Source organism: Musca vetustissima, unplaced genomic scaffold (assembly GCF_032173495.1).
Source record: "Musca vetustissima isolate MV318-11 ecotype Yass unplaced genomic scaffold, APGP_CSIRO_Mvet_v1 utg31629, whole genome shotgun sequence".
In the NCBI taxonomy this organism is placed as follows: Eukaryota; Metazoa; Arthropoda; class Insecta; order Diptera; family Muscidae; genus Musca; species Musca vetustissima.
This window is the reverse complement of record NW_026882559.1, coordinates 167,132-195,124: the sequence shown is the minus strand read 5'-3', so window position 1 is coordinate 195,124 and position 27,993 is coordinate 167,132. Positions and strand designations below refer to the sequence as shown.

The following is a 27,993-nucleotide window of genomic DNA, read 5'->3' as shown; positions in this document are numbered from 1 at the left end:
TCTTGTTTTTAATTAAATATAAAAAATCCTTTTTAAGGATTATTTTGACTAACACATACATACATATTATGTTTGGAATTATGTAAATCGTATATTAGAGTAGTAGTAATAGTAGGTCAATAAAATAATTTAAGATTTTTCACAACCTTTGTTTTACTAATTCTGACACACAAAATTGACATACTTAGAATAATAGTTTACGGGACGGATCCATTATGCTTTGTAATACATTTATACATATACTTCGCCGGTCTTCTGTTCCGGCGGACGTTTGGCTAATGTCGATGGCGCTGATGTTGCAATCGAGGATATTTTTTCCTTAGCCGCGGTTATAGTGCTGGTGTTGGCACTGTTGACTGTGTGTGTTGCCGTGGCACTATCTGTTATGTCCTTGACATCAGGAGCACCTTCAGATCGCACCGAGTTTCGGCGTTCCAATAGATATGAGTCACTGATATTAAGATTAAGATTGGCATTGAAGCTATTGTTACGGGAAATGTTGGTGCCGCCGTTGTTTAGCGGTTTTAGGGATAGCAGAGCGGTGCCACCATTATTTTCGAGTTTATCATTGAAATTTAATTCAGTTATGGACACAGCGGATGGTGAACGTTGTATGGAAAGGGATACCGGAATTGTGGTAATAACTTCATTCGAATCAAAAGCCGACGCAGTGGTCGTAATTGTTGGAATTTGTGTGGATGTAATTGGCAAAATGCTTAGAGTACCCGTTGTATCTGTGGCACTTGTGGTGACGGTAAAGGGAAACGAGAGAGTTGTAATGTTCGTTGTAACCGGCATTGCTGAACAGAGAGAGAGAGAGAGAGAGAAGGAGAGGAAATGTGAATAATGATAATGTTTTCAGAATTTTATTGGTTTACTCACTTGAAGCCAAATTGCTTGGTAATACTGCCTGGGCCAATGCCGCCGTCTGGGGATGTCCTGGAATTAAAGTATTATTCGACGATGAACTATCCATTTCCTTGATGGGTGATAGCAGGAGGGTGCCCAAAACCTGACCATCTAGATTGTTATTCGTGGTGCTTGCATAAGGATACATTGTGGTTTGTGTACTCAATTGTGGTGTCATAAGAACAGCCGTGTTTGCACTGTTTGTGGTGGCTGTGGTATTGGTTGTATTTATAGTGGAGGCTATCAAATTGTGCAGATTAAAAAAACATACAAAATAAAATAATAAATGAATATGTTGTTGTTAATGAGTGCTACAGATTAGTGCTAAAAATACATAGGATGGAAAAATTACCATTCACATCTTTGTCAATGTTAGGTGGTTCCTTGGTAACATCGGGAGTAGGTATACGAGGACGGGATTTTGAAGTGTTGACATTCAAACCATTTAGACGAGAATCTACATAGATAAGGTTCGAAAAAGATCAAAACCAAAAAAACAAAAGGACAGTTTGAAATGGAATTAAAAAAAAAATAAAATAAGAAAAGGTGAAATGAAATAAAGATAGTAATCAGCGAAAAGAGGCACTCTCTGTTTAAATAGATATGGGAAAATGCTCTAAAATAACATTTGAATGCATTTTTTTTAAATTTAGATATACGTTGTTTGATAGCTGATATTAAGATTTTTGGCTGTGCATAAAAATCATAGTCAATTCCAAACAGAAAATAATCCTAATTATTATTTGGCATTAAAAAAATTTTATCCTTGTTAAAATCCTTCTCAAAAAATCAGAAACTTCTCTTGACACTAGAAATCTTGAAGCATGTTCTCAGATGTTGGAGATATGCCAAAATATGTTCTAATAGTGTATTAGTATTTTCATATTTACGCACTCAAAATTTACTTTCCGCGAATTTCAATGGCGGTTCAAAAGGACTAAACACATGTCAAAGACCATAATTGCACAACTTAAATTTCATCCGGTTTTACTTCCTGAACTAAATTTTATAAATTAATATATTGAACAAATTTCAGCTTTGAACTGTTTATAATAATTGTCTTATATCATATTCCCTTCTTTGGGTTGTCTTTCCATGTCTTGTTGAGGACATTCATCCCTGACTACTGTAATTCTTGCAAATACCAAATGTCATCACATAAAATAAAAATGATAGGTTTGAAATGAAATTGTAAATCTTACACCTTTTTCCGAACACCAACTAAGATAACTTCAAATACCTTTATCCAACTATGGATATTTTCAAAACAAATCTGCTACAAAAACAAAAAGAAAAAACGCATTGACTCACTTTGCTTTATTAGCTGCCTTTGGGCTCGCAATGATTTTCGATGTACAAATTTATCATAAAGGCTAGGCTTCGGCTGCAGTTGTTGTTGCTGTTGCAATTGCTGCTGTTGTTGCTGCTGTACTATGGTCATGGGTAGGCCAGATTCTGGACTTGAGTATACCGAATTCAAGCGATTACGATTGAATGCCATGCCACCCGATGAATAGGCTGTCGATTGGCTACGCATAGAACCCATGCGTGACAATTGGCGGACAAGCCAATTATTTTTCCGTCTTTCAGCCATGGGAGTATCAACGCTTTCCTATAAATAAAATAAACAATTATATTTTTCTCTTTGTACTAATATTACACGCACACACGCTACTTACATAGTCAGCATAAACATCGTCGGCAATGCGTTTACCACCACCGGGTACAATGTTGGCATACATGGCATCCTCTTTCTTGACTTTGTAATTTTCGGCGGAGCCCTTTGGTTCATCCTTGCGATAATGTTCCGAAGCCACGGTATAGGGCAAGTCTTTTGGCACCACACATTCCCAATACTGATCTCGAAGTAATTCAGGATGTTCTTCGTGCATTTCATCAACAATCATATAGGCAGCCTGTAAACGAATCACATTCAATGTTCACAATTACAAGTGTGTACATGTGTTTATTTCGAGATTTATCTGCCGTTAATATTCCGAAATGTATGTTCATTCGACATGAATACGAGTGAACAGGTACTTTTAGTCTTGCCATTGTAGCAAAAATATAAAGAAAAAATACCGAAACCCGCATGTGTTTGAGTATAAAGCCGGTACACCGGCTATGTCATGTTATTGTCACTTTAATAACAATAATAATTGGTTATTATTATTTGACTGTTGTTGTTTTTTTTTTTGCGTATTCCAAAAAAACCTTCAGAAATATTAAAATCCATCTATATACAGTCAAGAACAGCCGAATATTGTTTTTGGCGGAATTAAATAAATAAACGCTGTGGATAACCCAACCTATAATTTTGACTCGTTGCGAATAGACGGACAACAAAAACGATATGCGGTAGAATGAACGCGTAAAGTTGTCCTTCACAGTTTTGAAACTGTGTTTATTGTTGTGATATGTCAAAGTGTCGATAAGTGTGTGTTGTTTGTTGAACGTGCGTAATCAATATATTTTAATATTTCTCAAATGTTTGTTATTCAAGCTGCAGTGTCATTAGGTGTACTTCGTGGGTTGTCTTTGAATTGACGAAAAAAAATCATAAATTCTATTATTCTAGACAAATGAGAAGATAAAATATGACACTTGTTCTAATATTATAGAAATTAATTTTTATACCATCCTTCAAATGCTACTTGATTCACACTCTTATGGACCTTGAGCAAAAATAGCGACCTGATTCGAAGACAAATGGAAAACCTGGGTGGTTGTTTACTTTTACACGTCGCCCTGATAACCCTATATTGTCTAGGACTAAAATTTTCAATTAAATACCTTTAGAAAATAATTAAAAAGTTTAACCCATTCGTAAGCTATAATGAAATTACTATTATTTTTTTTGTGTGGTTTGCCATTTAAACATTGATTTTAATATAAATCCCTTTAAATACATATATACATCTAGCTCAGATCCCTATAAACTAATTAAAACAAAAACTTAATAGTTCATACGGATTTAATTAGTTACAGCGTTAAATTTAATTTTCATCAATTATGAGTGAAAACAAAAAATGGCACAAATGTACCCAGTTATTGACCATAGGGTTAATTAGCTTGACCTGTCCTGTTGTCAACAACATAATTCTATATTCAGAAATATTTCGTATACAATCGACCCAGTTACAATTTTGTTACATAACTCTTGATCTTGGTTGACACATAACCTGAATTAAGTTCTGCTGACAGTTACAACATCATTTATTGCCAAGATGTTGGGCAGTTGTAAAGGAGATCATTGCAATAAATCCGTATCGCTGAACAGAGTTAGTGGTGACCGGTTAACCAAATTGTGGAGAAAAAATGTTGTAAAAAGCGTAGCCATTAACCTGTAAATTGTCATTGCTGTTAAGATAAACAAAGATGGCTGGTTTTCTGTTGCTGCTTCATCAAAGTGGCACGTGCTAAAAATAAACTTGAAGCGAAAACAAAAACACAAAAATTGGTAAAGACCAGCAATTCAACATCAACAACAATAAATAATCTGTTTTTACTCAGAAAACAACTTGGTTAAGACCAAACGAAAAAAAAACTGCGATCAGGCAGTCAACCACCAGCCAAACTGGTTTACTAATCGTGATTTAAGTCAAGCGAACATTTTTTGACCAATAAACTTGTAAGACGTTTAAATGAGACAAAAAAATGCCACACAATGATGTGCATACAATATATTATTTCAAATAAATGAATTTAAGGTTATTGTAAAATATATATGTATTTTTATAATTTCCATAATATGACTTTTTAGAGGGATGTCAAATTAATAATACTTTGCTACCACAAATTACAAACAAAGAATATACATGTTTTTAGGGGTCGACCCAATTTTCCGATTGCTGTAAGTGTACTTCTTTATACTTCTTTATTATATTAATTAATTTTGTCATCGAATTTAAATTAATATTTTTATTATTATTATTTACATTATTATTTTTATTCCCATGTGAATTTTACGCCCATTTCCTTTGTATAATTACAATTTTATAGTTTTTGATTTTGGTTTAAAAATTAATAAAAATTACAAATAAAAACCAAAAGCTACGACAATTTCATTAACAGCGTAATTATGCATTATACAACAATGCCGATGGCAATTAATGTGAACACAGGGACTGCCCAGTTCGGGCTAGGCCAAAAACGTATTCATCATCTGTCTATTCTACGCGTACTTACCTTAATGTGTCTGTCAATTAACCAGTTGAGTTCAATATCATCGTCATCTTCGCCGAACGGATTGATGAGCACCTCAGCAACTTTTAACCAGCCGACATAGAAAACAAACTAAAACCGACAACAAAACGAGCAAAACAAAAAAACATACATTAAAATTATATAAAATAAGCTATAAAAAATATTGATGTATGATATGTATATTTTTGTGAATAAAAATGTGATTTATGTCTGTCGTATTTATGGTGGCATAACTGACATCGAACTGTGTTGCCGCTTTTGTTGTTAAGAAACACTTAAAACCGTCATTCAGTTTAGTTGCTAAATTAAATTTTATTTATAAATACATTTTCATTAACGGGGGCGTACAATTTACAACACACACACTCACACATTTCTACTCAAAAAAGGTTGCCATATAAGGTTAACCCACGTGTGTGTGGACCATATATGGAAGATGTTGACACATTTTCAGTTTTTTTTGGAAACCACTTGGGGTTATTTACAGGCTTTCTTCTTTCTGTTTCAAGTATTCGAAATTTATTTGGGTGTCTTAATTGGAGTTATAACAAAATTGATAAAATAAATTCTTTGTATAGCAAGGTAGTAAATGAGAATTTAAGTCATATTTTATAGTATAGTATTTATTCTTCTAAATGTAGTACAAGTTAATGCTATACTCTTTGTGCAAAATAAGGATTCGCAATGTTCAAGATATTTAATCTATTCGTGGCAAATGTTCAAATTCAGTACCATTTAGAAGTTTTCGTACACGTAGTATAGTACGAAAAAATTTCAGCTGGATGTTAATTATCTGCTTTACATCAACCTTCAAAACTATACCAATCACTATTTACGTATATTCCACAAAATACGAATACTTAATTTAAAAATAATATATTTCAAAATGTTGCATTTTATTTTTATATATATTTTATATTTAAATCTCTTCACATCGAGGTCTAACACATGACTAAACTAAATTAACTGCATTATTTTTTTGTTAAACTCAATAAATACATATTAATAAATGCTATAGTTATTATTTCAATTCCAACACCTTTATTTTGTGCAAAAAACAACAATCCGCATAATTTATTCACTGATGGTGACGATACAACTTGCATTTGTATGCATACATTAAATTCAAGCATATTATATAATTATTAGACTCGACCAGATATACACCTGAGTATGTGAGTGTGTTTCCATGTGTATACAGAAATATTATTTATGCTAATATGTTAATTGTACTATTCGACTATCCGTGGCTAGTTGTCATAAAACAATATTGAGCTTGGTTGGCAATGTCGCGGTGTTTGGTTTACAGAAAAAAAACCGCGAACAAATTTTATATTATTAGTTACTTTGCTGTCAGTGTGGTTGTTGCTGTTGTTGTTACATGAAAGTAAATCATAATACATACTGACGACATTTGTTCGACGTATCAAGTGTGCCAAACAAGAAATTGGAATTTAAATTGTGTTGCTTTTGTAAAGGTTTCATTCAATATTTGTTTTGTTTTCATTTTTTTTTTTTTGATACGGCATTGCTGTGGTAAAGTTGCGGTTGCAGCAACAAATACAACAACCGTATGCCGTTATTAATTTGTATGTATGTTTGTATGTAAATTTCTGTATTCAATTACCTGTAATGCAGTGAAGAGGGGGAAATACAAATCTTTATCTTCTTGGCCGGTGTGATCGGGCAACATTTGACGACCCACTAAGGCGGCAATGAAATAAGTGTACAATACTAAGGTTACCACCTGTAATAAAGAAACAAACAAATTGAAACCGATGCCGAAGCCGGATCGAAAACAAACAAAGTGTATTATTAACTTAATTTTTAAATGGAAAATTTTCGATTTCGTTAACAATATAAATTGTGTCAATAGACTAAGAAAACCTTGATTACGAATATATTCAATTTATGTCGTAGTGACTTCCTGAACATATTTTTTGTTTTGGTTCAATTGATTTCAGTTCAGTTCTCTTGTATTTTGCTGCATTGTTTGAATACACTCGAGAAGTTTAACTTATGGTGACATTAATTCGAAAAAAGTAGTGGCAATTCATTTAATTTCAAGAAGTTCACTGACACAAAATGCCAATCGATCATTCGATTTTTTGTTTGGCTCACCTGCGTATAGACCAATGGCACACAAACCGTATCGTAGCCAATTAAACCACCCAATCTTCGACGTATATCGGATAGTTCCACTAGTATAGTTTGTACAATGTGATCGGAACTGATGAGGTTCTCTTTGCGGGCTCGATTTATAATATTTGTTGCCCAGACCAGGGGCATCCAATATTTGGACATGGGGCTCTTTTGATTTAGCGATTCGAAAATTTTCATTTCAGACTCGTGCATGAGACCAGCATCCACGAGATGTTGGGTGGTGGGGAAACGACGTTTGACTCTCAACGAAATGCGTTGCAGTGTAATGACATAGGCCAGTACCATGTAACGCATAATATTGCGGCGCATTAAACGACCTGTTTCGTTCTGCAAGGAAAATATTGAAATTTAAATACATGTTACAAAATAATATATGTTCGCGTATAAATATGTAAGAGGACAGGCAATCCGAATACATATACGATTTGTTCGACTTACATTTACGCCTCCATTCGAATTTGGTATGGCTGCACTTATAAATAATGCCAGCGTATCTGGCCATGGCAAGAGTCTGTACTGTTCCCACCATCTTTTCACCACCAGACTAACGTAGAAACCCAAAACAAAGGACATGGGTATACTTTCACCCTGTTGTCCAAAATATACACGAATCTTATGAAATATTCTGTAATTAGAATAAAATGTTTCAAATTATTTACTCTATAATAATTAATCGACGTTTACTTACTTTTGTTGATATTCGGTAAAAACAAATCTATATAAAAAATTTATTGTATAATATAAACATAAATATGCGATTAATTCACGCCAAACTAATTTGTAGACACTGCCACGCCATCTGTAAATGGAAAAGAGAAAATAGGTTTAAAACGATTTTAAATTAAAGAAAAATCATTTATTTCTAGAAATTTATTAACTACTATTAATTTTAAATTCAAATTAATTAATAATTTGATTTGAAATTAACTACAATTAAACTTGCAATATTAATTACATTTAAAATGGAAATTAATTACAAAAAACGAATTAATTTTTTAATATTAAATACATAAAACACTAGCTTGCATATACATTGTAGTGGATTCATATTTCATGTATACAAATTTATTTTTTGATATTAATTCCAATTCTGTATTGCCCGTGTGTTACTTAGAATTTTTCAATTCGCAACTTTAAGTAAAAATTATATCAATATATACATATATATATATATATTATATAAAACTTATATCAATTATATACATTTATAGGGATTTTCAGGCACATGAACAATATCGCAAAAACTATTACTGTATTTGGAGGATATGATTTTAAGCATTAGTTTGGGAAGAAATAAATCCATCATCGTTGAAAGGGTGACATTTCGCAGTAAAAACAATTATTTTGTTGTTTTTTGTTTGGTGCATTCAGTTGTGAGTTACAGGGTGTTAAAAATGGATGTGAACAAAGAGAAAATTTACAGTTTTTCTTTAACAAAGGCGAAATTGCAAGCCAAGCAGCTAAAATTGTGAATGGTGTTTATGGTTCCGATACTGTAACAGCCAATTTTGTGCAATTTTGGTTTCGTAGATTCCATTTAGGAATTTTTGATGTTAAAGATGCACCTCGCACAGGTAGGCTGGTCATCGAAAATGTCGGTAAAATCGGAGAAATGATCGAAATTGACCGGCATGTTAGCAGTCGTAACATCGTCCAGGAGCTAAAACTCGACCATAAAACTGTTTTGAATCATTTACAATTGACCAGAACTGGCCAACAGGTGTCGTATTCCACCTGGACAACGCTAGGCCACACACATCTACAGTGACTCGCCAAAAACTTCGCAAGCTTGGTTGGAAAGTTTCAATGCATCCGGCATACAGTCCGACCTTGGCGCCAAGCGATTATCATATTTTTCTTGCATTACAAAATTTCTTTAATGTCACAAAATTGGTATCTAGGAGAGATTGTGAAAATCGACTACTAGAGTTTTTTGCAAATAGAGAGCAGGACTTCTAAGATAGAGCCATTATGAAGTTTCCTTTAAAATAGCAACAAATCATGCAACAAAACGGTACATTCCGAAGAATGTTAAATAGGACTATAGGACTTAGCTCATATACTATAGGAACTATGGGACTTAGTTCATATAAAAATAATGGATTTATTTGTCCCTAACCTAATGTAACGCCATTTAATTAAAAACATTGTTTTTAAGATTTCTTTTCAATAAAGATTCCATATTTATAAGTATAAATATATGTTTTTGCAACAAAACTTAGTTTTGTTAGAAAATTCTACCCTCTTAATAACCTACACAAATTGGAGGTAAAGATGATGGATGACAGATGTTTGAAATGTTTACATTTCAAAAGTTGTCATTTGTAAATAAAAATCAACAACTTTTCTATTAAGTCATTATTTAAAAAAAACACACACACACACACGCACACAAACAAATGTAACACCTATTTTAACATTTTAATATCACCTAATATCTTTATCTAGATGTGTGTTTTTACAATGTTTGTAATATAATATTTATTTTTGAATATTTGTTAATAACTCCATTAGTGTCGTTTACCCATGTTGAAATTAGTCATTTTTTTTGTGATTTTCACAATGTTTGCTCAGTTCCGAGGAAGTTCATTACCGCGAATAACAATTGCTAAACATATTTTTTAGCATTCATTTTGTGTTTCTCTTTTCTGTATTGTTTTTATCACGCTTTGGCTAAAGAACAATGGGTTGTTGCATTTGTTTAAAACTGAACAAAAAAAAAAATATTCCAAATTATATTATCCTCAGAAAGATTGTGGAAAAATTCTGTGTAATTAATGCGACGAGCCGAACGGTATGACGTTAAACACGAAATGAAAACGTTGTGCAGTCTGGATAATAATGAAGCCCTCTAGTTGAGTCTGTGTGACTGACTGACTGAATCATCTCCCCAATGTTTAATTGTTTGCCAAAATAAGTGGCCAGTGGCTGGCATCGTGATCATGTAGATAAACCCTAATGGCTAATTTGTCTTCTTAAATTACCAATTGTCTTTAAATGAATAACTAAATATGTAGTTGTGATAATATTCACAAGTTCCCGAGGAATTTTGTGTATTATTTTCATATTGAAGATGTATCTTTACCTGCATTTATTTCTATTTAATAAATAAATTGTTTTGCAAAGCAATGCAAGCAAGAAGTGAAGACGCAATAACCGCAACAACACCAAGAACAGAAACAGAAATGTAGTTAGCGTTAATTACAAAACTATTAATTGTTTTTGCTGTTGTACACAACAAAAAAGGCAAAACATTTCAGTTTTATTGTTTTTCTGCTGTTGTTGTTGATGTTGTTGCTGTGAGTGTTTTCTTCTATTTACAAAACTATTTGTTAATTTATTTAAAAAAATAATAAATTGAATTTCCTTCCTTCTTTCGCTCGATCGTTCGTTGGTTTCGTTTGTTTTGTTGGAGACAAACGGCATGCTTTACAACCAAATCAACTGCAGACATAAAAAAGTTCAATTTGCTCCATGTCAGAACGTGATTTAACGTTAGTTTCGATTTTGCGCCATTTGTTTTGCATTTTTGTTTTTGTTATTTTCGTCGGATGCCACAACGTAAATGGAAAACAATGAAAGGAAACATTCAACGGGATTTCATGTGTGAATGTGGATGAATATTTAAAAAATTAGAGACAAAAGTCAACGTCACCAATTAAAAATGTAAGTCAACATGATATTGATGCTCATGGCATTTCATATGGAAAATCGACAGAATTATAATTATACGACGTATACTTAATATACGCAAATCAATACAAGTATACGCAATGAGGGACATCTAATACGATATTTTACATGCAGATTTTGTGATAGGAATTTACGATTTTCAAAATTATAGTTATACCCTACACAACTATGTTGAGTTTGTAACGCCGCAAAATATTGATCCTAGACCCGTTTTTTAGGCATGTGTGTCCGTCCGTCTGTCCTTTATAATTTGTAAACAGGACACACTTATGGACCAATCATCAGGAATATTGCATGCGGGATGCATTCTGACCAAAGAAGAGCCCCTATTGTTTTTGGTAATAATTCGTTAATATTTAGGTGATGAATTGGACCAAAGGCTTTATTTTTGTCTGTTTTTCGAGTCGCACAAATAGTAAGCATGACTCTTTCAATGAAGATCGGTTAATATTTAGCGGGTCAAATGAACCCAGACTTTTGTATGAAAATTGCAACATTGAAGTTTATAGTATATCTATCCAAGGGAAGTGGTTGTCCTTTAAATTGATGTCCATTATACTGTTGCATGTACTCGGATGTGTTATACGAATACAGAGTTATACATAAATATTTAAAGGGGGATAGCTTTGGAGGTGGATATCTTTGAATGTTTACATGAAGTTCCGGCAATGGTCAGGGACGACGCCTAAAATTTACGATTATGTTGAGATGATACTTAGGGGATGCAATGGATCGAAAATATTATTTTTGTCAGATTTTCTAGTCGATACCGTGAAGGGGATCTGATAAAATACTTAGAACGGCTGTTTAAATTATTCCGAGGGCCAAATCAACCAAAACCTAAAGTGACCAAATTTTTATTTTATAACGTAAATATTCACCTCGGGAAAACCAGATTTGGAAAATATGCCAGGGTTGGAAAAATTGCACAACCTCAGAATATAGAACCGCATTAAGTTAGATTTTCGTTGTAGTTGTGTGGGGTATCATATGATCGGCCCCGTCCGACTATACTGCAGCAAACCAAGACGTTAGTGTGCTAGTCTTTTACTTTCAATTAAGACTCTCTTATTAAGATTTTTTCTATTTTGAAATTTGTATTAGTTTGCAAGTTATTGAGAAATGTTATCTGTCATCATTCTAGAAAAAGTCCTTAAAAACTGTAGACATAGTGTCAAAGAATGAAATATTGTACATCAAATTTCATTACAAGTCTCAAAATAAAATATATATTTATATTCAATAGTTTTTAAGAAATTATTCGAATCCGAATAGTGAGTTTTTTAGAATTATTAAAGTATAAAAGTCCTTCCAAAAATATTTATTTTAATTTCAATTTTCATGGTATGCATGCTTGAAAATTTTCTCGGAGAATTATTTTGGTTTTGGTAACTGATTGTGGAGGATATGAAATTCTTCCCAATGGAACTTATAACGCTTTTATAATTTGGACACCAGAAGAAATAGAAGAAATTAACATTAACATTTAGAAAGCATAGAGGTCGAAAGGTGATTTCTAACTCTTATTTTCGACTCATATTCAGATTATTTTATTTCTCAGAACAAATATTGCTATTTCTTTTTCGTTTTTAGAAATACGCATTTGCATAACTTGTTGCTAAGTTGATCACAAAACTATAATTCAAAAGATTTTTAAGGAAATCAGAAATACTTTCAATTTCGTTTCTTAATTTTGAAAATATAATTTATTCAACAAATTCCTGTTGTGTTTATAGATTCAAAGAATCTATGGAATGTTCAAATAATGTTAATTTTTTTTGGCATATACATAACGATATATCGGTCTTCGATGTTATTGTGTTTGATGGATACAACCATACATATGTGAACTTAATTATGATGTTATTATTTATTGCCTATTTTAATTAAATTAAATTTCAAGAAACCAACTTTGAAAATAAAGTTTGAAATAGATTTCTACTTAATTCATTCAATTTGGAAATTCTGAAATAGTTAAACCATTTTAAGCTATCAACAATACTTTATATTATTGACCATTACGTGAATTTTTTTATTGACCCTTAAATATTCAACAGATTTGTGTTCGAATTTCTTATTAGCCCTTAAGTTTCCATGAAATTCCGACAAACGCCATAACCTTTCCCATTAACCATATTGACGTCATTTCATGGCAATTTTTATTCCTTGAACATTCACTTCAGACGAAGGTGATGTAAGTGTTACATATCGATGCTGTAGCATCATTAAAAATTAAATAATATTTTTTGTCAGTATAAACACTTGAATATAAATAATTGTTTTGTTTTTAGTTTATTTTTTATTTTTTTGCATAATGATGAGCTGTTACGTTCCTTTTTCTCGAAAAAAAACTAATTGAAAATAAGTTATTATTGTTTTAAGCACTGCGTGTCGTTTAATTATTTCGAAGAGATTTTAACGAATTGATAGTGGCGAACAGACAACAAACACACACAAAAAACGCGATGCTTTTTTATACGAGGTGAAGGTGATTGTATAAATAAATATTTAAGTATTTAGCCAGCTTTAGATCTAATCTGGACAAATTTCATTTGTTTTAGCTGAACGTAAATCGAAATGTTGGGCAAATCAACGTCATGATACTCACTTCCATAAAATTTTCCAAAAGCAGCCAAAACTGCTGCCATTTGGCACTTCACCGGCATAGGAAACTGTCATGTTGCGGTTTTTGGTGGCACCGTTTTCGAAATTTTAAAAAGCCACAGCCTTCTGCCGCGACGAGAAATAGCACCTGGCAAATTTCTCAGCTCCGGATGGTTTCGAATTGTCGACAGTATGCACGTGTCATCTTAGAGACCAACAACAGCAAAAAACACAGACACACACAAAATATCACAAGACACTAAACGCTTTGGGCAAATTATCGAATGCAAAATTCAAAACGCGACAATAGCAAAACAAGAAAAAAACTTGTATTTTGTTGTTATGCCATTCCAAGACTGGTAACGAAGTTAGACGTCATTAATCTGCAATTATTCAATGGGTGTTTTGAGGGTGCGCACACTCTCTGCGTTGCTCACTTGAAGACGTTTTGTTTTTTATCGAGTGAATATATTGTTGTTGTTGTTGTTTATGTTATGTTATTGATTTGAATATTTTTCTTTTATTTAAAAAAAAATGACTTTGTTTTGTTTCACATCATCGTCCGTGCACACACATTCACATTCAGATTCACCAATTATTTCACAAAATATTAATTTGTATTTTTTTCGATGCGATTTGCTTAATGTTTGTTGTGTGTTTGGGGCAAAATTCCAACACGTTCCATTACACGGGAGTTGTTAACAACGACGGCGATGTTATTGTTGGTGTTGTTGTTATTTTCAGTATTCAGTATTTTTTTGATTGTTATTCTGTTATATTGTGGTTGTTTCTTTGTTTTGTTGTTTTGTATTTAAAATGCTGTGGTATTGCTGCTGCTGTTGTCGTGTTGTTGTTCTTTTAAACACCCAAACCACTGCAACTTGGTTTCAATTCACTTCAAACCAAACACACACACACACACACTGGAAACGGGGATTTTTATGCTGTGTTATGCGTTAGGTTCCGCTCGATACTGGTACTACCAGTCTGGCTATTGTTGAGTCTGCCGTTATTTCAGTTTCGGTTGGTTTTTAATTCTCTGAAATTAGAAAGAATTGAGTATTAATAATTTTTCTTAATAATATATATATATGTATGCACACATGTGTATTTACATATAAGAATCAAGACACAAAAATGGATATTTTAAAATGATTTAACAATTTTACAAATTAGCAGAAATTATTTAAAAATAATTAGAAAGATTCTCATGAAAAATATTTATATTTTGAGAAATGAATACGATACGAAATTAATTTGATAATTTTCAATCACGAGTTAGATTTTCTTGCAATACTAAAAATTATTTTTGGAAAAATTTTATTAATCCATATATATACTTATACGTTCGTAGGTGATTTAGGACGAATATTTCGAAATGTTTCAATGTTTCTGGAGAGCACCGAAACGTATGACACCAAAACAAAGTACAAGTCGTCATCATGATGGACCGAACTTTACAAAATGTGGGGTTCTGTTACTAATAGTTTAACCCTTCTTTGCATTGTAATGAAAATTTCGATCATATCAACGATTGCCCAATAAAAGTTTTAAAAAATATGTTAACTTTTCGGTGACCGAGCCCCGGTAAATTTATTAAAGTACATTGCATAAAAAAAACACTTAGGTGCAAAAAATAACACACGTTAATAACGGTAAATCGAGTTTAAATTCCGCAAGTGTCATTTTTTTTAAAATGGCGATAAGAGGCAATTTCGTCTTTTTATTTTTTGTTTTTAATTGATTTTCTTGTGATTAAAATTTTAAGAAAAGTATAAGAATGGTTTTTATTGCATGTTTCTGCTATTTTGAAATTGGTTTCTGAAAATTTTGGAAAAAATTCATGCAATAAAGGATATCAAAGTGCAAAAAATTATCATTTGAAAACTACTTTATGATGATCGGGCAATATTTAGTGTGTCAAATGGACAAATACTTTTGTGTAGATGATAATGTTAAAAGAAGTTGCCAGTGTATGAAATAATTACTATTGAAATCAATTATATTCACCCATGTTATAACAATTTTGGGAATGAAAAATGCCATTATTTTTAGAGGATGGAATTCGAATTTCTCACATTTTTTAGATGTACTCTACTATTTACAAAAGTCTATGTGTTCCAAAAAATATTTTTTGTTCAGATATGTTGTTCAATTAAGTTCTCATTTAAGGGGACCACCCCATTCTCGGGGTCAAAATTTTTGTTGACTTAATTCCAATCTACACTAATTCAAGAATGTCCCTGCAAAATTTCAAGTTAAAATCTCAAGAACTCTTGGTTTTTGGTAAAAAATCGGCGATTTTCCAAAAATATTTTTTCAAAGGTTCTCCATTTTGTTAATTTTAGAGCGAGGTCAATTATCCTAGTTCATACGAGAGCCAGACATGTATTCTTTCTAACACCGTTGGAATTTTCGGATTCCGATGCTCCAGTGAGGAGTTATTATGCCCGCCATCAAAAATAAAGACTTTTCTTTGATCACAAAAACAACAACAAAACAACAACAATATTTTTTTGTAAATTATTTTTCTTCCTTTTAAAATCTTCAAATATATATGTGCAAAGATACAAACCATAACAAGCATTGGTATTCATTTACCAGCCCATTTAAAATCTTAAAAAAAAAATCGCGAATGGGGCAGGGGGGGGTGGGGGGGGTGGGTTGTTCCCTTAATTTGATTTTTTCCAAGTAGTTCTACTCGTGTAGGATTTATCTGTTTTGCATTAAAAAAACACACACACAGTCGAAATTCTTTCAGTTTTTTTACTAAAAGTGTAGTCCTAATTGGCAATAATAGTTCTCAGTTGAGATATCGCTTAACAATTGCAACAATTAAAAAATCAATGAAAAATCAAAACTGAACACCAGGGTTCAATAAAACAATAAAAATATTTTCATCTCAGGAGAAGGTCTACTTGGTTTGTTTTGTTAGACTTTGTAATTATGGTGGCATCCACAGACTACGTTTCGTTCGTAGACAAAGAAAAATAAAATTAATTTTTCTGCAATTTGAATTAATTACTCCACACATAAAAATATCAACCTCTTTTTTATGGTGGTACTCATATTTAGATTAACATCATAATTAAAAAAATAAACAAATAAACTTTGAAATTCAACGACAAAAGATAAACTAAGTGGGTCAGTTTACAATTATTTACCTAAGAAAATTAGTTTAAAAAAATATGGTAAATACAAATAGATATGAATCATTGGAAATGCCATGTTTGGGGGACCACTCACTATCGCCAGTCAGTCACTCATTTCATGGAAAACGAAAGTACAAAGTAAACAGTTCACAAAAGAGAATAGGCAAAGACACCGGAGAAAGACAACAGCAGAACTGGAGACCAGTAGATAACAACAACTGAAATGAAGAAAGAGGGGGATATCAATGGGATCACTCAGATTTAACAAAACGACATGAACAACAGCAACAACGGTCTCACAACAAAATAAACGAAGCGAAAAGTCAACAGAATATCTGCCCACCTCCACCCCACAAATATGAACAGGTTATTTACACCAGCAGCATCGCGCTAGTCCCATCACATCATTAACATATCGAATGATTCATTGCCTTAAGCCATTAAAAAAGGTTGAAGTAATTAAATAATTTTAACAATGCTGAGCTATTCCGTGCCATTGTTACGAGTGAAACACACACTATCACACACAGGAAAAATGATTTTGGAATTAATTCCAATGGACTGAAGGTGTTGCCACCACTTATATGACAGCTTCTTCAACCTGTGGATTTAAAATAAAAAAAACACGAAAAGACGTTCCCAAATCTACTACAAAATGCCAGGTCCAGCAGTAATCCACACCTTTATTTCCAATACTATTAATTATCTTCAAGTTCATGGAGATGCGGCAACACACAAACAACAAAATGGTTTACCTTTGTTAAGTTCGTTTTTTCAAGTTTATGTTAATAATTTGAGTATTCTACTAAAATGTTAGGGTATCACTTGACCGATTCTCTAAATTAATTATATTGCACATATGTAGGTATGCAAACATTTGTGTTTCCTTTTGGAGAATAATAAGGAAATTGTTTTATAATTTTATAGCCATAAAAATATATTTTTAATTTAATTGTGAAATTGCGAAGGAGTGTCAAACTTAAGGTTAATGCCTTGATAATTTCAAATAAATAAATTAAAAATAAATTAAGGTGGATACAATACAATGCACTAATGTTGCATGATGTTGCAACTCGATGTTCCTTCGTTCCTATATACTATGGAGGACAACTTGGGATGCAGAAATTTGTGAAAAAAAACTTGCTTTGAATTCAAATATAGGCTAGAGGAAATATTCAAGAGAAGTACAAATAAGTAAAGATATGGGGCAATGTTTCTCAATTGTCATTATATAAATTGAAAATATTTTTGGAGCAATATTTACCACGATGTTCGTTTAGGATCCCTATTCATCGGAGGTATCTGTATGCAGCGAGTAGTTATTTATTAATAAATTAAATAAATCATAAATAATTCAAAAATATTTCCTGAAAACCTTTTTTTATTTGATATCTACAAATAAAATGTTATTTTTCTTCCCAAATTACTAACACAATATGACTAGATTTATAGTTACTGATATTTGTTTTGTTTTTTTTTAATACTTTATTTTAAATGAGATAACAGCAATTCGTTTTTGAAGCTTCGTATAATTAATATTAATTTATACCTTTTTTCTACAATAAAAGTAAAAACAAAAACTTGAAACAAAAAACATACAGAAACGAGATTTCAAAATTACAATTCTTAAGAAATTCAAGCATCTACAAAAACAAAACACACACACAAAGTTATAATCACACGTTGTGTGAAACCAGTTAAAAATTAAATGAAAAAAATCAACATTTCAAGATTATTTCGTTCATTATTTTTGTTAGGATTTTGTTGTGCTCTTGCTACGTGTCAGTTATGACATATCTCACTCAAAGTCAGATGCTAGTCTTTGAAAAGGGAAATAAATATTAATTTTTTTTTGTTAAATATTGTAATGGTTGACAATGGTTTAGCTACTTTGTAGTACATTTTTGTTAATGTCTTAATAATCACAACAACTGTAGAGGTTGACAATTTTTCAAACAAAACTTTAAAATTTTCCAAAACAAATTAACTCTTTAAAAAATGTTGCGCATTAATTATTACCCGTACAGTTTCTATATAGAGTTTTCAGCGTATACGATTTTGAATATCCAAATTATAGTCATTCGTATTAAATATTTATTTAATTTGGTGCGCACATTCTTGGAAGTTTGATGCTGAATACGGGGTATGTAGTTTCATATTTGTGTGCTGAATTGCTTTAGCGATGTGTTTCTGTTCGTCTTTGTATTTTAATTAAAAAGAGTGAAATGTGTATTCTCAGAGTTTAATTAATGATCAAGAACGAAAACATTAGCACCTCGATCATCGAATAAAACTTTTTATATACTCCACCATGGGGTGAGCAGTCGAAATACTCGAAATCGGCCAGCATCTTTATTTGGTGGCTTTTTAATTTATTGAGTTATATTAAACATTTTTTTACGAATACATTTATAATCCTCAGGAAGTCGAAATTCGCATAGATTCATTAAAAAATCTAAAATGGGATCGTATACTACTATTTTTTATATCCCAAAATATGCCAAAAATACTTTCTTATATTTAAAATATATTTGATCTCTGGATCTCATAGGAAAATTTAAGATCAATAGTCCCATGTAAGGAAATTTTTTCTCTAATAAATAAATTGATAAAGCAAACATGGCTTAGATTAACCCTGTAGCCGACATACCTGTCCCTTCATGGTGTGTAGTAAATACATTGCTATGCATAAGTATGTTCTAACGGTGAAAGTATGTTCTAACCTTAAATATGACATATAATAGATATATAATCTTTGCGAGGAAAAACAGGCATTGAAGAAGTGAATAAAAAATTGACCTGCTAAGGAGTAATTCTCACATCTTATTCTAAATAAAACATATTCTTCAATATGCATACCACAAACCATAAAAATAATTTGGGAAAGTTTTTTAATATATATTGTCGATCAGGAGTAGAATCTATAAAATCTATATAGAGGGTATCATTCCAAAGTCATTGGTAAAAATAACCTTTATAATTTCATAATAGAATCTCTATTTATGGGTTTGGCAAAATTGCAGAAAAAGTATGGTTGTTAAAAAGTGCAGTGTGATGAAATATAAACACTGATAACACTGTTGTTTGATGTAGTGTCAATTATCAGTCGAAACCAAACAAATAAAGTTCCGTTGTTTAAAAACATTTTTGACCAATAGAACTGGTTGTTATTGAATTTAAAGAAAAAAATGTAAATACCAAAGAATGAAGTTCAGGGACCTATTTTTATCAACTAGACAAAATGGATAAAATTCCTTGAGTTTATTTTGTTCTCTTGCCTATTGTTGTTGCTGTTGTTTTGGTTGGTTTATTTAAAATCACGCTTATTGGTTTAAATACGAATTTGTTAAAGATCTTGTTAGCGTTGTCGTTGTGCGTATCAAAAGCTTAAAAAGTAAATATTGAACTTTGCTTTTATGTATTCCTACAATGAAATATAAAAAAAATCTGTTAGCACATTTAAAATAAAATTCCGCACAAATATATGGGACTTTTGTTGAATGATTTGTTTTTTTGTCTTTATTTCTCTGAAAAGACCGAAATATAAGATTGTGTGATTGATGTCTTGGTGGAGGGTGGCTGACATGGGTCTTGCTAGTGTTTTTTATATTAAGCATCCATAAAATATTTCATCACAAAAGATTTGTTCGACAGTTATTCAAGGTTTTCATGTATGCATTTCGCACTTTTTTAATAGGGGATTTTTGGCTTATACTATCATAACACACAAAATTAAAAAAAAGAAAAAAAAAACACGACTTGCTTGGGTTTTTACCTGAGAGATCTTTTTCGCACATAACAGAAGACAAACCACAATGGAAGATACGCCTTTATCTTAAACTATAAAGCTGCTGAAAGCATCAATTATCTTGAAATCTTAATACAGCAAATTGGCGCCAGCATCATTTCGCATAGAGGTACAATGTAATGCAATAATGTTGCATGGAGGCAAGTTTATGGTCATTCGTTTCTGCATACACTGAAGGACAACTTGAGATGCAATAGTTTGTGAAAAAATAAAAATTCCTTCCTATTCAAGTAAGGGCTAGAGGACAAAGAAGTACAGAATTGGCGCCAGCATCATTCGCATACATAACTTAATTTTTTCCTGGACTTTTGTTTAAATTTATCTTTTTTGTTTGTGTGTATTAATAATGACATGATTTAAAACCATGGACAGGTGATTGTGGTAATTATTCTTGGAACTACGAATTCATTGAATTCTCTTCAATTTTAATTTAAAAATAAAATTTCGTTTTAAACCTTGAAAATTATGTTAAGTTGTGTAATAACAAAAATAAATCAACTTAAAAATTGCTTCGAATTTATTGGTCTAAAAATCTGTGCATCATATGTTAATATTTTGAGAAACATGAACTTCATGGATACGAATTATATGGTTGTATGTTAATTTAATTAACTTTAATGTTATTTGAACCGAGAACAGCAACAGACTTATTCCATGACTACGAAAATATTGTCTGAAACGGATTCATTGTGGCGAAATGTCTTTGATCATATGAAAAAACTATTAAGTAAAGTAAAGGTCAGTTTGGGAAATGATATTCGTAGAAGTGAACACAGCAAAACCTGGAACACTTTAGCAGTTAATGTCAGCTTTTGCAATTCAACAGTACAGAGAGGTCAACAGGACTACTCTGAGGAATGTATTAACTATTAATCCAGATAACAGCAAAGAAATCATTACTTTCTAAGAAAAAAATCTAACTTCAGTACAAAGCTGAAGAGAACAAGATAAAACAAAAATTAAATTATTTATAGAAATTTACTAAAATAACGGATGTTTTCCTACAGAGGTATTCCCATGGTTGGTGTTCCTTTAAAATGTTCCTTAAAAGATTATTGATAAATAATACTATAAACTATAGTATTTTCTCGAAAAAAATGCATTCGAAATGGTTTAGAACCTATTCATAGCATACGAGTGCACTCATACATATGTCATGATTTATTTATTGATATACATTTTTATTGAATCCAAAGTAGATCGGACATCGTCAGTCATGAGTAAATGTTCTGCCATATAAGCAAACATAATTAACTGAGAAGTAAACATTAGCGACATTGTCTGAAATACGAGTATACAGTAACAATAACCAAAATTGGCAATAATTAACAATTAATTAAGAAAGAAAACAACCATGACAACAATTAAACAAATATGTACATACATACATGTGTATTTATTAAAATTGATGTTTTTGTTTTTAGAAATGACAAAAAATATTACTTACCTATATGAAAAACAAAAAAATAGATACACAAAAACAATAATTAATAAATATCGAAGAAATACACAAATTGCGTTCACAACAATTCAGACCCAATGGCTATTTGGGATGAGTGAATTCCCCTCCAAAAAGGAGACGACAAAGATGGCGAATCAAAACGTGTCGAACACACTTGACTCCAGAAAACCAGTCTTAGAATGATGCCGCAAAAAATTTAAACTGAAAATCTAAATATAGATACACAAAGATTGTTACATTCAAACGCCATTGATATTGATTCCATGTAACAACAACAACAACAAAATCAATATTATTCACAAGATATTTGGACGCATTCATTTTTTTTCTGGACACTTCAAAATCAAGCGAGCGATTGATGTTGTCACTACCGTCTGTTGCTGGTTGTTTTTGTTATGTCGGCTGTTAAGCGTTTTTTAGTTAGTTTTGTTTATTTTGTTTTTGTTGTTTTTATTATTATTTTTTGGGGCCAAAATCACAATTGAATATGTAATACCTGGGCAACAGCGAAATACTATCGTAAAATAAAACAAAAAATTAACGTAATCGTTAAGCCACCAAAACACCCATCGTTTAAATAAGCAAACCAGCGATCGTAGTATTTAGTTATGTGTGGAAATGTATGAACGACAAACAAACAATAATAGTTTGTTGGTCTCTGCTCTGGCAATACACTGGGCGAACAGTAACCATATTTGTAACTCTAGCCAGCAAACACTCTCAGCTGAGTATAGATACTCGATTGGTTTTGAGGTTGTTACCTAGGCAACATAGCATCGTGAGCATGCATATACAATAGATTGGATCGAATATCAAATCAGTTAGATAAACTGAATTCTCCCGACATGTTTTGAAATGAAACGAAAGGGTATTACATTGAAAATGGGTTCACAAATACACTGCAGTTTAACATGATCTTCCTCTTGAATGCGACTCTGCATTCAATAATCTTGTGGGACATTTTATTTTAAAAAATACATATTACATGAAGGAGTAGGAGTTTCAAATTATAGTCTTTTAAAAATTGCTAAAAATGAAACAATCGACGATGTGTAATTTTTCGTCTTTTTTAGGGTAGGTGTCATAAGTGGATGGATGGGTCGAGATAGTCAATTTTCGAATCTTTTAAAGATTGATTGAAATATCACGATGTACCAAATTTAATTGAATAACGTTAGCATTTATTTATAAAAAATCTTTACAAGAAAGGCGTGGTCCCTTTCTGGAAAATGTACCAAATTTAATTAGCTGATATTGTTTATCTTTAAAAAAATATCAAAGTTCGGGCAATATTATGATGTGTTATATATGGGGTGTAACGGATTACTCCTTTGAAAGTTGCCTTGCATACCTTTCAACCAACCAACCATGTAGAAAAAATGTGGTTTAGATATATTTCGATGTTCTCAAGTCTAATATGATCCCAAATCTATTTGTTCCTTATAATCATTATTACACCAAATGCAGTTTTGTGTTTTTACTTTTTCTTAGGTATTTCTTTCAAAATTTTCTTTAATTTCACTTGTAGAAAATTCCTAACCTTCCTTCATAATTTCACTTAAAATGCTTTAAAATTTACTTTTTACTTTATTTAAATTAACGACCGATTGAAGTGCATCGAGTTGTGCTGGGTAAATCTTACTAGAAGAAACATACATTCAGTAAGTTCTTAGAGTTCTAGCGCTCTCTTTTAAAGGACTTTGGGGTAAACAGACAGCATCCAGTATCATTTGATAACAATTGTTACCAAATATCGAGAAAACAAAAGCTATTCTGAGATATCATCAGGTAGTCATAATTCGTTTTTGTTTAATTTTTTTCTGTAATACCACATTTTAGCACTTATTTCATTTTAGAACTTACATTCTAACAAAATTGGGGATTAGCATATTCTTATTAGATTATTATACAGTATTTTCTATTCTTTTCTCTGCCAATGTCAATTTAAAGCTAAATATCCTTTAATCAATCCTACTTGCCCTTCATTGATATTGTCATTTCATTACGATTATTATATCATCGATCCCATCTACTATTCAAATCTGAAGTATAGATTTTCAATATTATTGTTTTTAATCAACAACAACAATAGCAGTGTTGTATTTAAGCCACTTTCAATGAGAGCTATGAAGAGAATAAACAAATTTGCCAAGAGAAGAGACCAAATTATCAGCGATTCAAGTTTCAATTTCTAAAAGGGGAGAAAGAAGACACTTTATTTTCAAATTGATTTGGGGAATAATTCCGATCGATAGATTGTATTTTTTACATGGAAAACAATTTAATGTAATAACAACAAGTGCGGCATTGTTGCAATTAATACGAGCGACTAACGTCAAGTCAAGTCAAGAGAAGAATTGGCTAATTTACAATAAAAGTGTGTATAGAGACAGACACTGGTTTTGACAACATACCGAGAGACGGACAGACAGATAGACCGATGGACGGGCAAACGGACAGACGCAAACACACATGTGTGAAAATAAAGTGGAAACAAAACTGTAACCTGAAGTTTAAGCCAGACAAATTCCAACCTCTAAGTCAAGCTAACACAATAAATGAAAGTCAATAATAATGTGAATAACGACAACAACAAAAACAACATCGACGGCTATACAATAACAACAACACACAAGCGAACAAACAAAAAAAAAAACAAATTTAAATTAACAAAAATGTTGTTGTTAATAAATTATTATTGTGGCTCGAGAGAGAAAAAATATTCCATAAAAAATTAACAAGTTTTTTGGAAGCAACATTTTTGTCGAAACATCCCATAAAATGATAAATATATCAACGTTGTTTCCCAATAAATCAATCGTGGAATTGGCTGGTGTCACTGCCACATCCAACTTGCATAATTTTTAATATTTATTCGGTGTTGGAATAAATCTGCAATTTTTTCCATTTCCAAACTGGTCTTTGATTCTTTCTTTGTCTTTATCATCAACACCTTGTCAACTTCTTGTTGGAGGGGAATTCAACTCGCATGTATTTTGTTTTCTTTTTTTAATTTTCTTTCTCGAAATTTTCTTCTTTATTTCCCATTTACAAGGCCATATTTTTCAATAATTTCAATTTCATACATTTTTTTTGTTTCTTTTTTTTTTTTTGTTACAGCACAGCAATTATCTATGCATCATAGAGCATTTTTTTGTTACGTTTGCTTTTTTGTTGATTTTAATCTCGGGGTCTCCACACTTTGACTTTTTTATTTTGTTGGATTTCGTTTGCGCCCCGTTTTTATAATCACTTCTTTTGTTTCGAATTAAAAATATTTTTTGTTTCTCTTTTAAAGTTTCCATACGCGCATTTCCGCTTCTGTAATACACACAACGTATACGTTTGAGACCCGTGCCGAAACTGTGCTCAGACGGCTTGTACCAGTATCGTTATTAACCTGTTGGCATCACACTTGGTATTCACATTGTCGACAGCGCTCTCGTTCTCATCGAATTAGCCATGACCAACAATGAGATCTTGGCTTAAATACTTTGGCTTACTCTCTTTGGTTAATGGACTCTCTCGGATTGTTTGGTATTCATGACGGGGGGATACGCAACACATACACACATGCAACAGAAAAGATCAACAGATGTTCATCATCAGCTGTTAGGTGTTTACGTTGAGAACTGCCAACCATGTTTTCAATAGCAATTAATTGGATTTTTTAAGGCATACTTTTGGGCTAATACAAAACATATTACAATAGGAAACATTATTTGAAATTGAGACAAAGAAAATAAATGAAAATATGTACAGTGGAGAACGATTATAGTAATAGTTCGTTATAAAATAGCTCGCAATATCCGTATTTCGCTATAAAAAGTAAAGATTTTTATGAAAACGTTAAGAACGTTCGTTATAAACGTACTCGACGGTATAAAAATAAAATGTGATTTATACATTCATATATGATTTTTAAAAGATTTAGTGTAGTCAAATAATTTGTTCAGAAACATGGATTATTTGTACATAATTACGAACAATTTCATTTCCTGATAATTACCTTAATAATACCGTTCAATTGATTCAGGGAATGCATAATATTCCATAATCAAGGAGAAATGGAAGTAAGAATTTATAATGAAAACATTAAACTTTTTTTTAAATAGCTAATATTTATTGTTTTTGTTTTTAATAATTGAATTAATACACCCACTTCTATTTCAGAATACTATTTCTACTTCGATATTCCAAACCATCTTCATTCAATGTAAACGGCGGCTGTGCCTGGGTAGTACAGAAATATAGCCCCTTAGCCGTAACCGGATAGGTTATACCAATATTTATTGTGTCCGTATAATTACATTGACCATCCTTAAATTGCATCCAATTTTCACATTTGACAGCCGTAATGCCAACACCTTCCACCAGTGATTCCATGAACAAAAGAAATGGATACATGTGGCTACATACCCAACTCTCACAGCCAGGTTGCATTCTACGTTTCGGATAAAAACCAATGCCATTGGGATATATGTCAATGGTGCCCAAAGGATCTCGTACACCAAATAAATTACCCTCGCCGTGAATCACCACAACACGTGACGTGATATTGCGCCGAACAAATATATCATCCGAATCACATATATACGAACACGGATCTATGGCAATTAATTGATCTATTATGGATAATGCCGAATAATTATTCATGTGTTCAGTGGTGTAGATCGATGCAGCCAATGCTGCGGCATTGGCGCCCACTGAATGCCCGGCCAATGTTATATCCTTGGGATCAACACCATTTGCAACCAACACCGAAAGTATTTTGGCTATAAAATAACCGTGCAAGGTCAGGTGATGCCTAAGGGCATAATACAGCTGCTGCATATCCTTGGCGAAATTCACCACAATAACATTGAGATCCCTTCGACGAGCCTGCAACATATGCAAATGAGCCTGGATGCTGAAATAGCTGTCATCTGTGTAGAACCCATTGACATATAATAACGTTTTCCGGTTGGGATTTATATCAAAATCGCGTATTTCCGATAACGAACGTATGGGCAATTCTACACTTTGATTATTGATAGTAAGGACATGTATGGTCGTGTCACTGGGATTGATGCCATTGTAAAGGGACATCACACCCTCATCCACAGGAGCATCACCTGTAACAGAAATGAGTATACTGAGAACAAAAGTGTCGCTCAACATGCGCGGTGTAACTTACAGAACTCTTTCCATCCTTTATTGAAGTATTCCGTTAAAATTTCTATATTCTTTTGTTGTACTTGTTCCACAGACAATGCCTCACAGAGTGTGCTGCAGCTTAAACACAACACGATTATCCAACATCGAATCATTCTTTGTTTGTTCCGATCTTAATCTTAATTGACAAGAAATGTGTTCGTCAATCTGTTCTTATAGACCGATGCCAGTTGGATTTAGCTGATACATTTGGTTTGATATGAAGCACAGAAGTTGTCACGTTTTCTCTGTAGGTGTTGTGCAATATCGGAAGTCTGTAATAGCTGATGGCAAAAAGTTCCGTATAAAGACAGCGCCATCAAATAGCTATATAAACTTTCTTTCGATTGGTAACAGCTGAAATATATTTTGAGAAAGATGGTTAGATGGTGGGAAAATGTAATTCAACGTAGCCACCAAATATTAATTTACTACTACAACAATTTGTAGTCAAAGATATAAAGCAAAATAATAATAATACAATTAATTATAATTATGATGATATTTGTATTTACTCTGCGTTAACTCTTGCAACACTAACAGAAGTGTTAGTTTCAAAACATTATAATTAATTTTGGTTTTTCGATATATGATCATCATATGTTCTAGTGTAATGTGCCTTTCTACATGTTGATGCTATGCAGGGCTTGGTCATTGCCATGTCTGAATGTTTCAAAAATGGGAATTTAAGAAGTGCGCCAACTAATCTAGTTGGAGATGAATTTCTTTGGATCTTTAAATTTGTTATTGTTTTATATAAAAGTCTATAATTAAACACACATTTGCCTAACAGTAATATAGCA

General features: G+C 32.0%; 2 protein-coding genes across 2 annotated transcripts; both read right to left on the bottom strand.

Moving 5' to 3' along the window:
* Positions 1-208: 208 nt before the first annotated feature.
* LOC133329051 (uncharacterized) lies at positions 209-13,704 on the bottom strand. Its single transcript, XM_061537550.1, has 11 exons — positions 13,580-13,704; positions 7,967-8,077; positions 7,717-7,903; positions 7,237-7,605; positions 6,743-6,862; positions 5,098-5,205; positions 2,589-2,825; positions 2,221-2,521; positions 1,262-1,366; positions 883-1,119; positions 209-800 (listed from the first exon to the last, which is right to left on the bottom strand). The coding sequence occupies exons 1-11, from the start codon at positions 13,648-13,650 to the stop codon at positions 232-234; spliced, it is 2,415 nt and encodes an 804-aa protein (XP_061393534.1). The 5' UTR covers positions 13,651-13,704; the 3' UTR covers positions 209-231.
* Positions 13,705-26,161: 12,457 nt separating this feature from the next.
* LOC133329030 (lipase member H) lies at positions 26,162-27,306 on the bottom strand. Its single transcript, XM_061537529.1, has 2 exons — positions 27,174-27,306; positions 26,162-27,111 (listed from the first exon to the last, which is right to left on the bottom strand). Exons 1-2 carry the CDS (start codon positions 27,304-27,306, stop codon positions 26,162-26,164), a joined length of 1,083 nt encoding a protein of 360 aa, XP_061393513.1.
* Between the last annotated feature and the right edge of the window lie 687 nt (positions 27,307-27,993).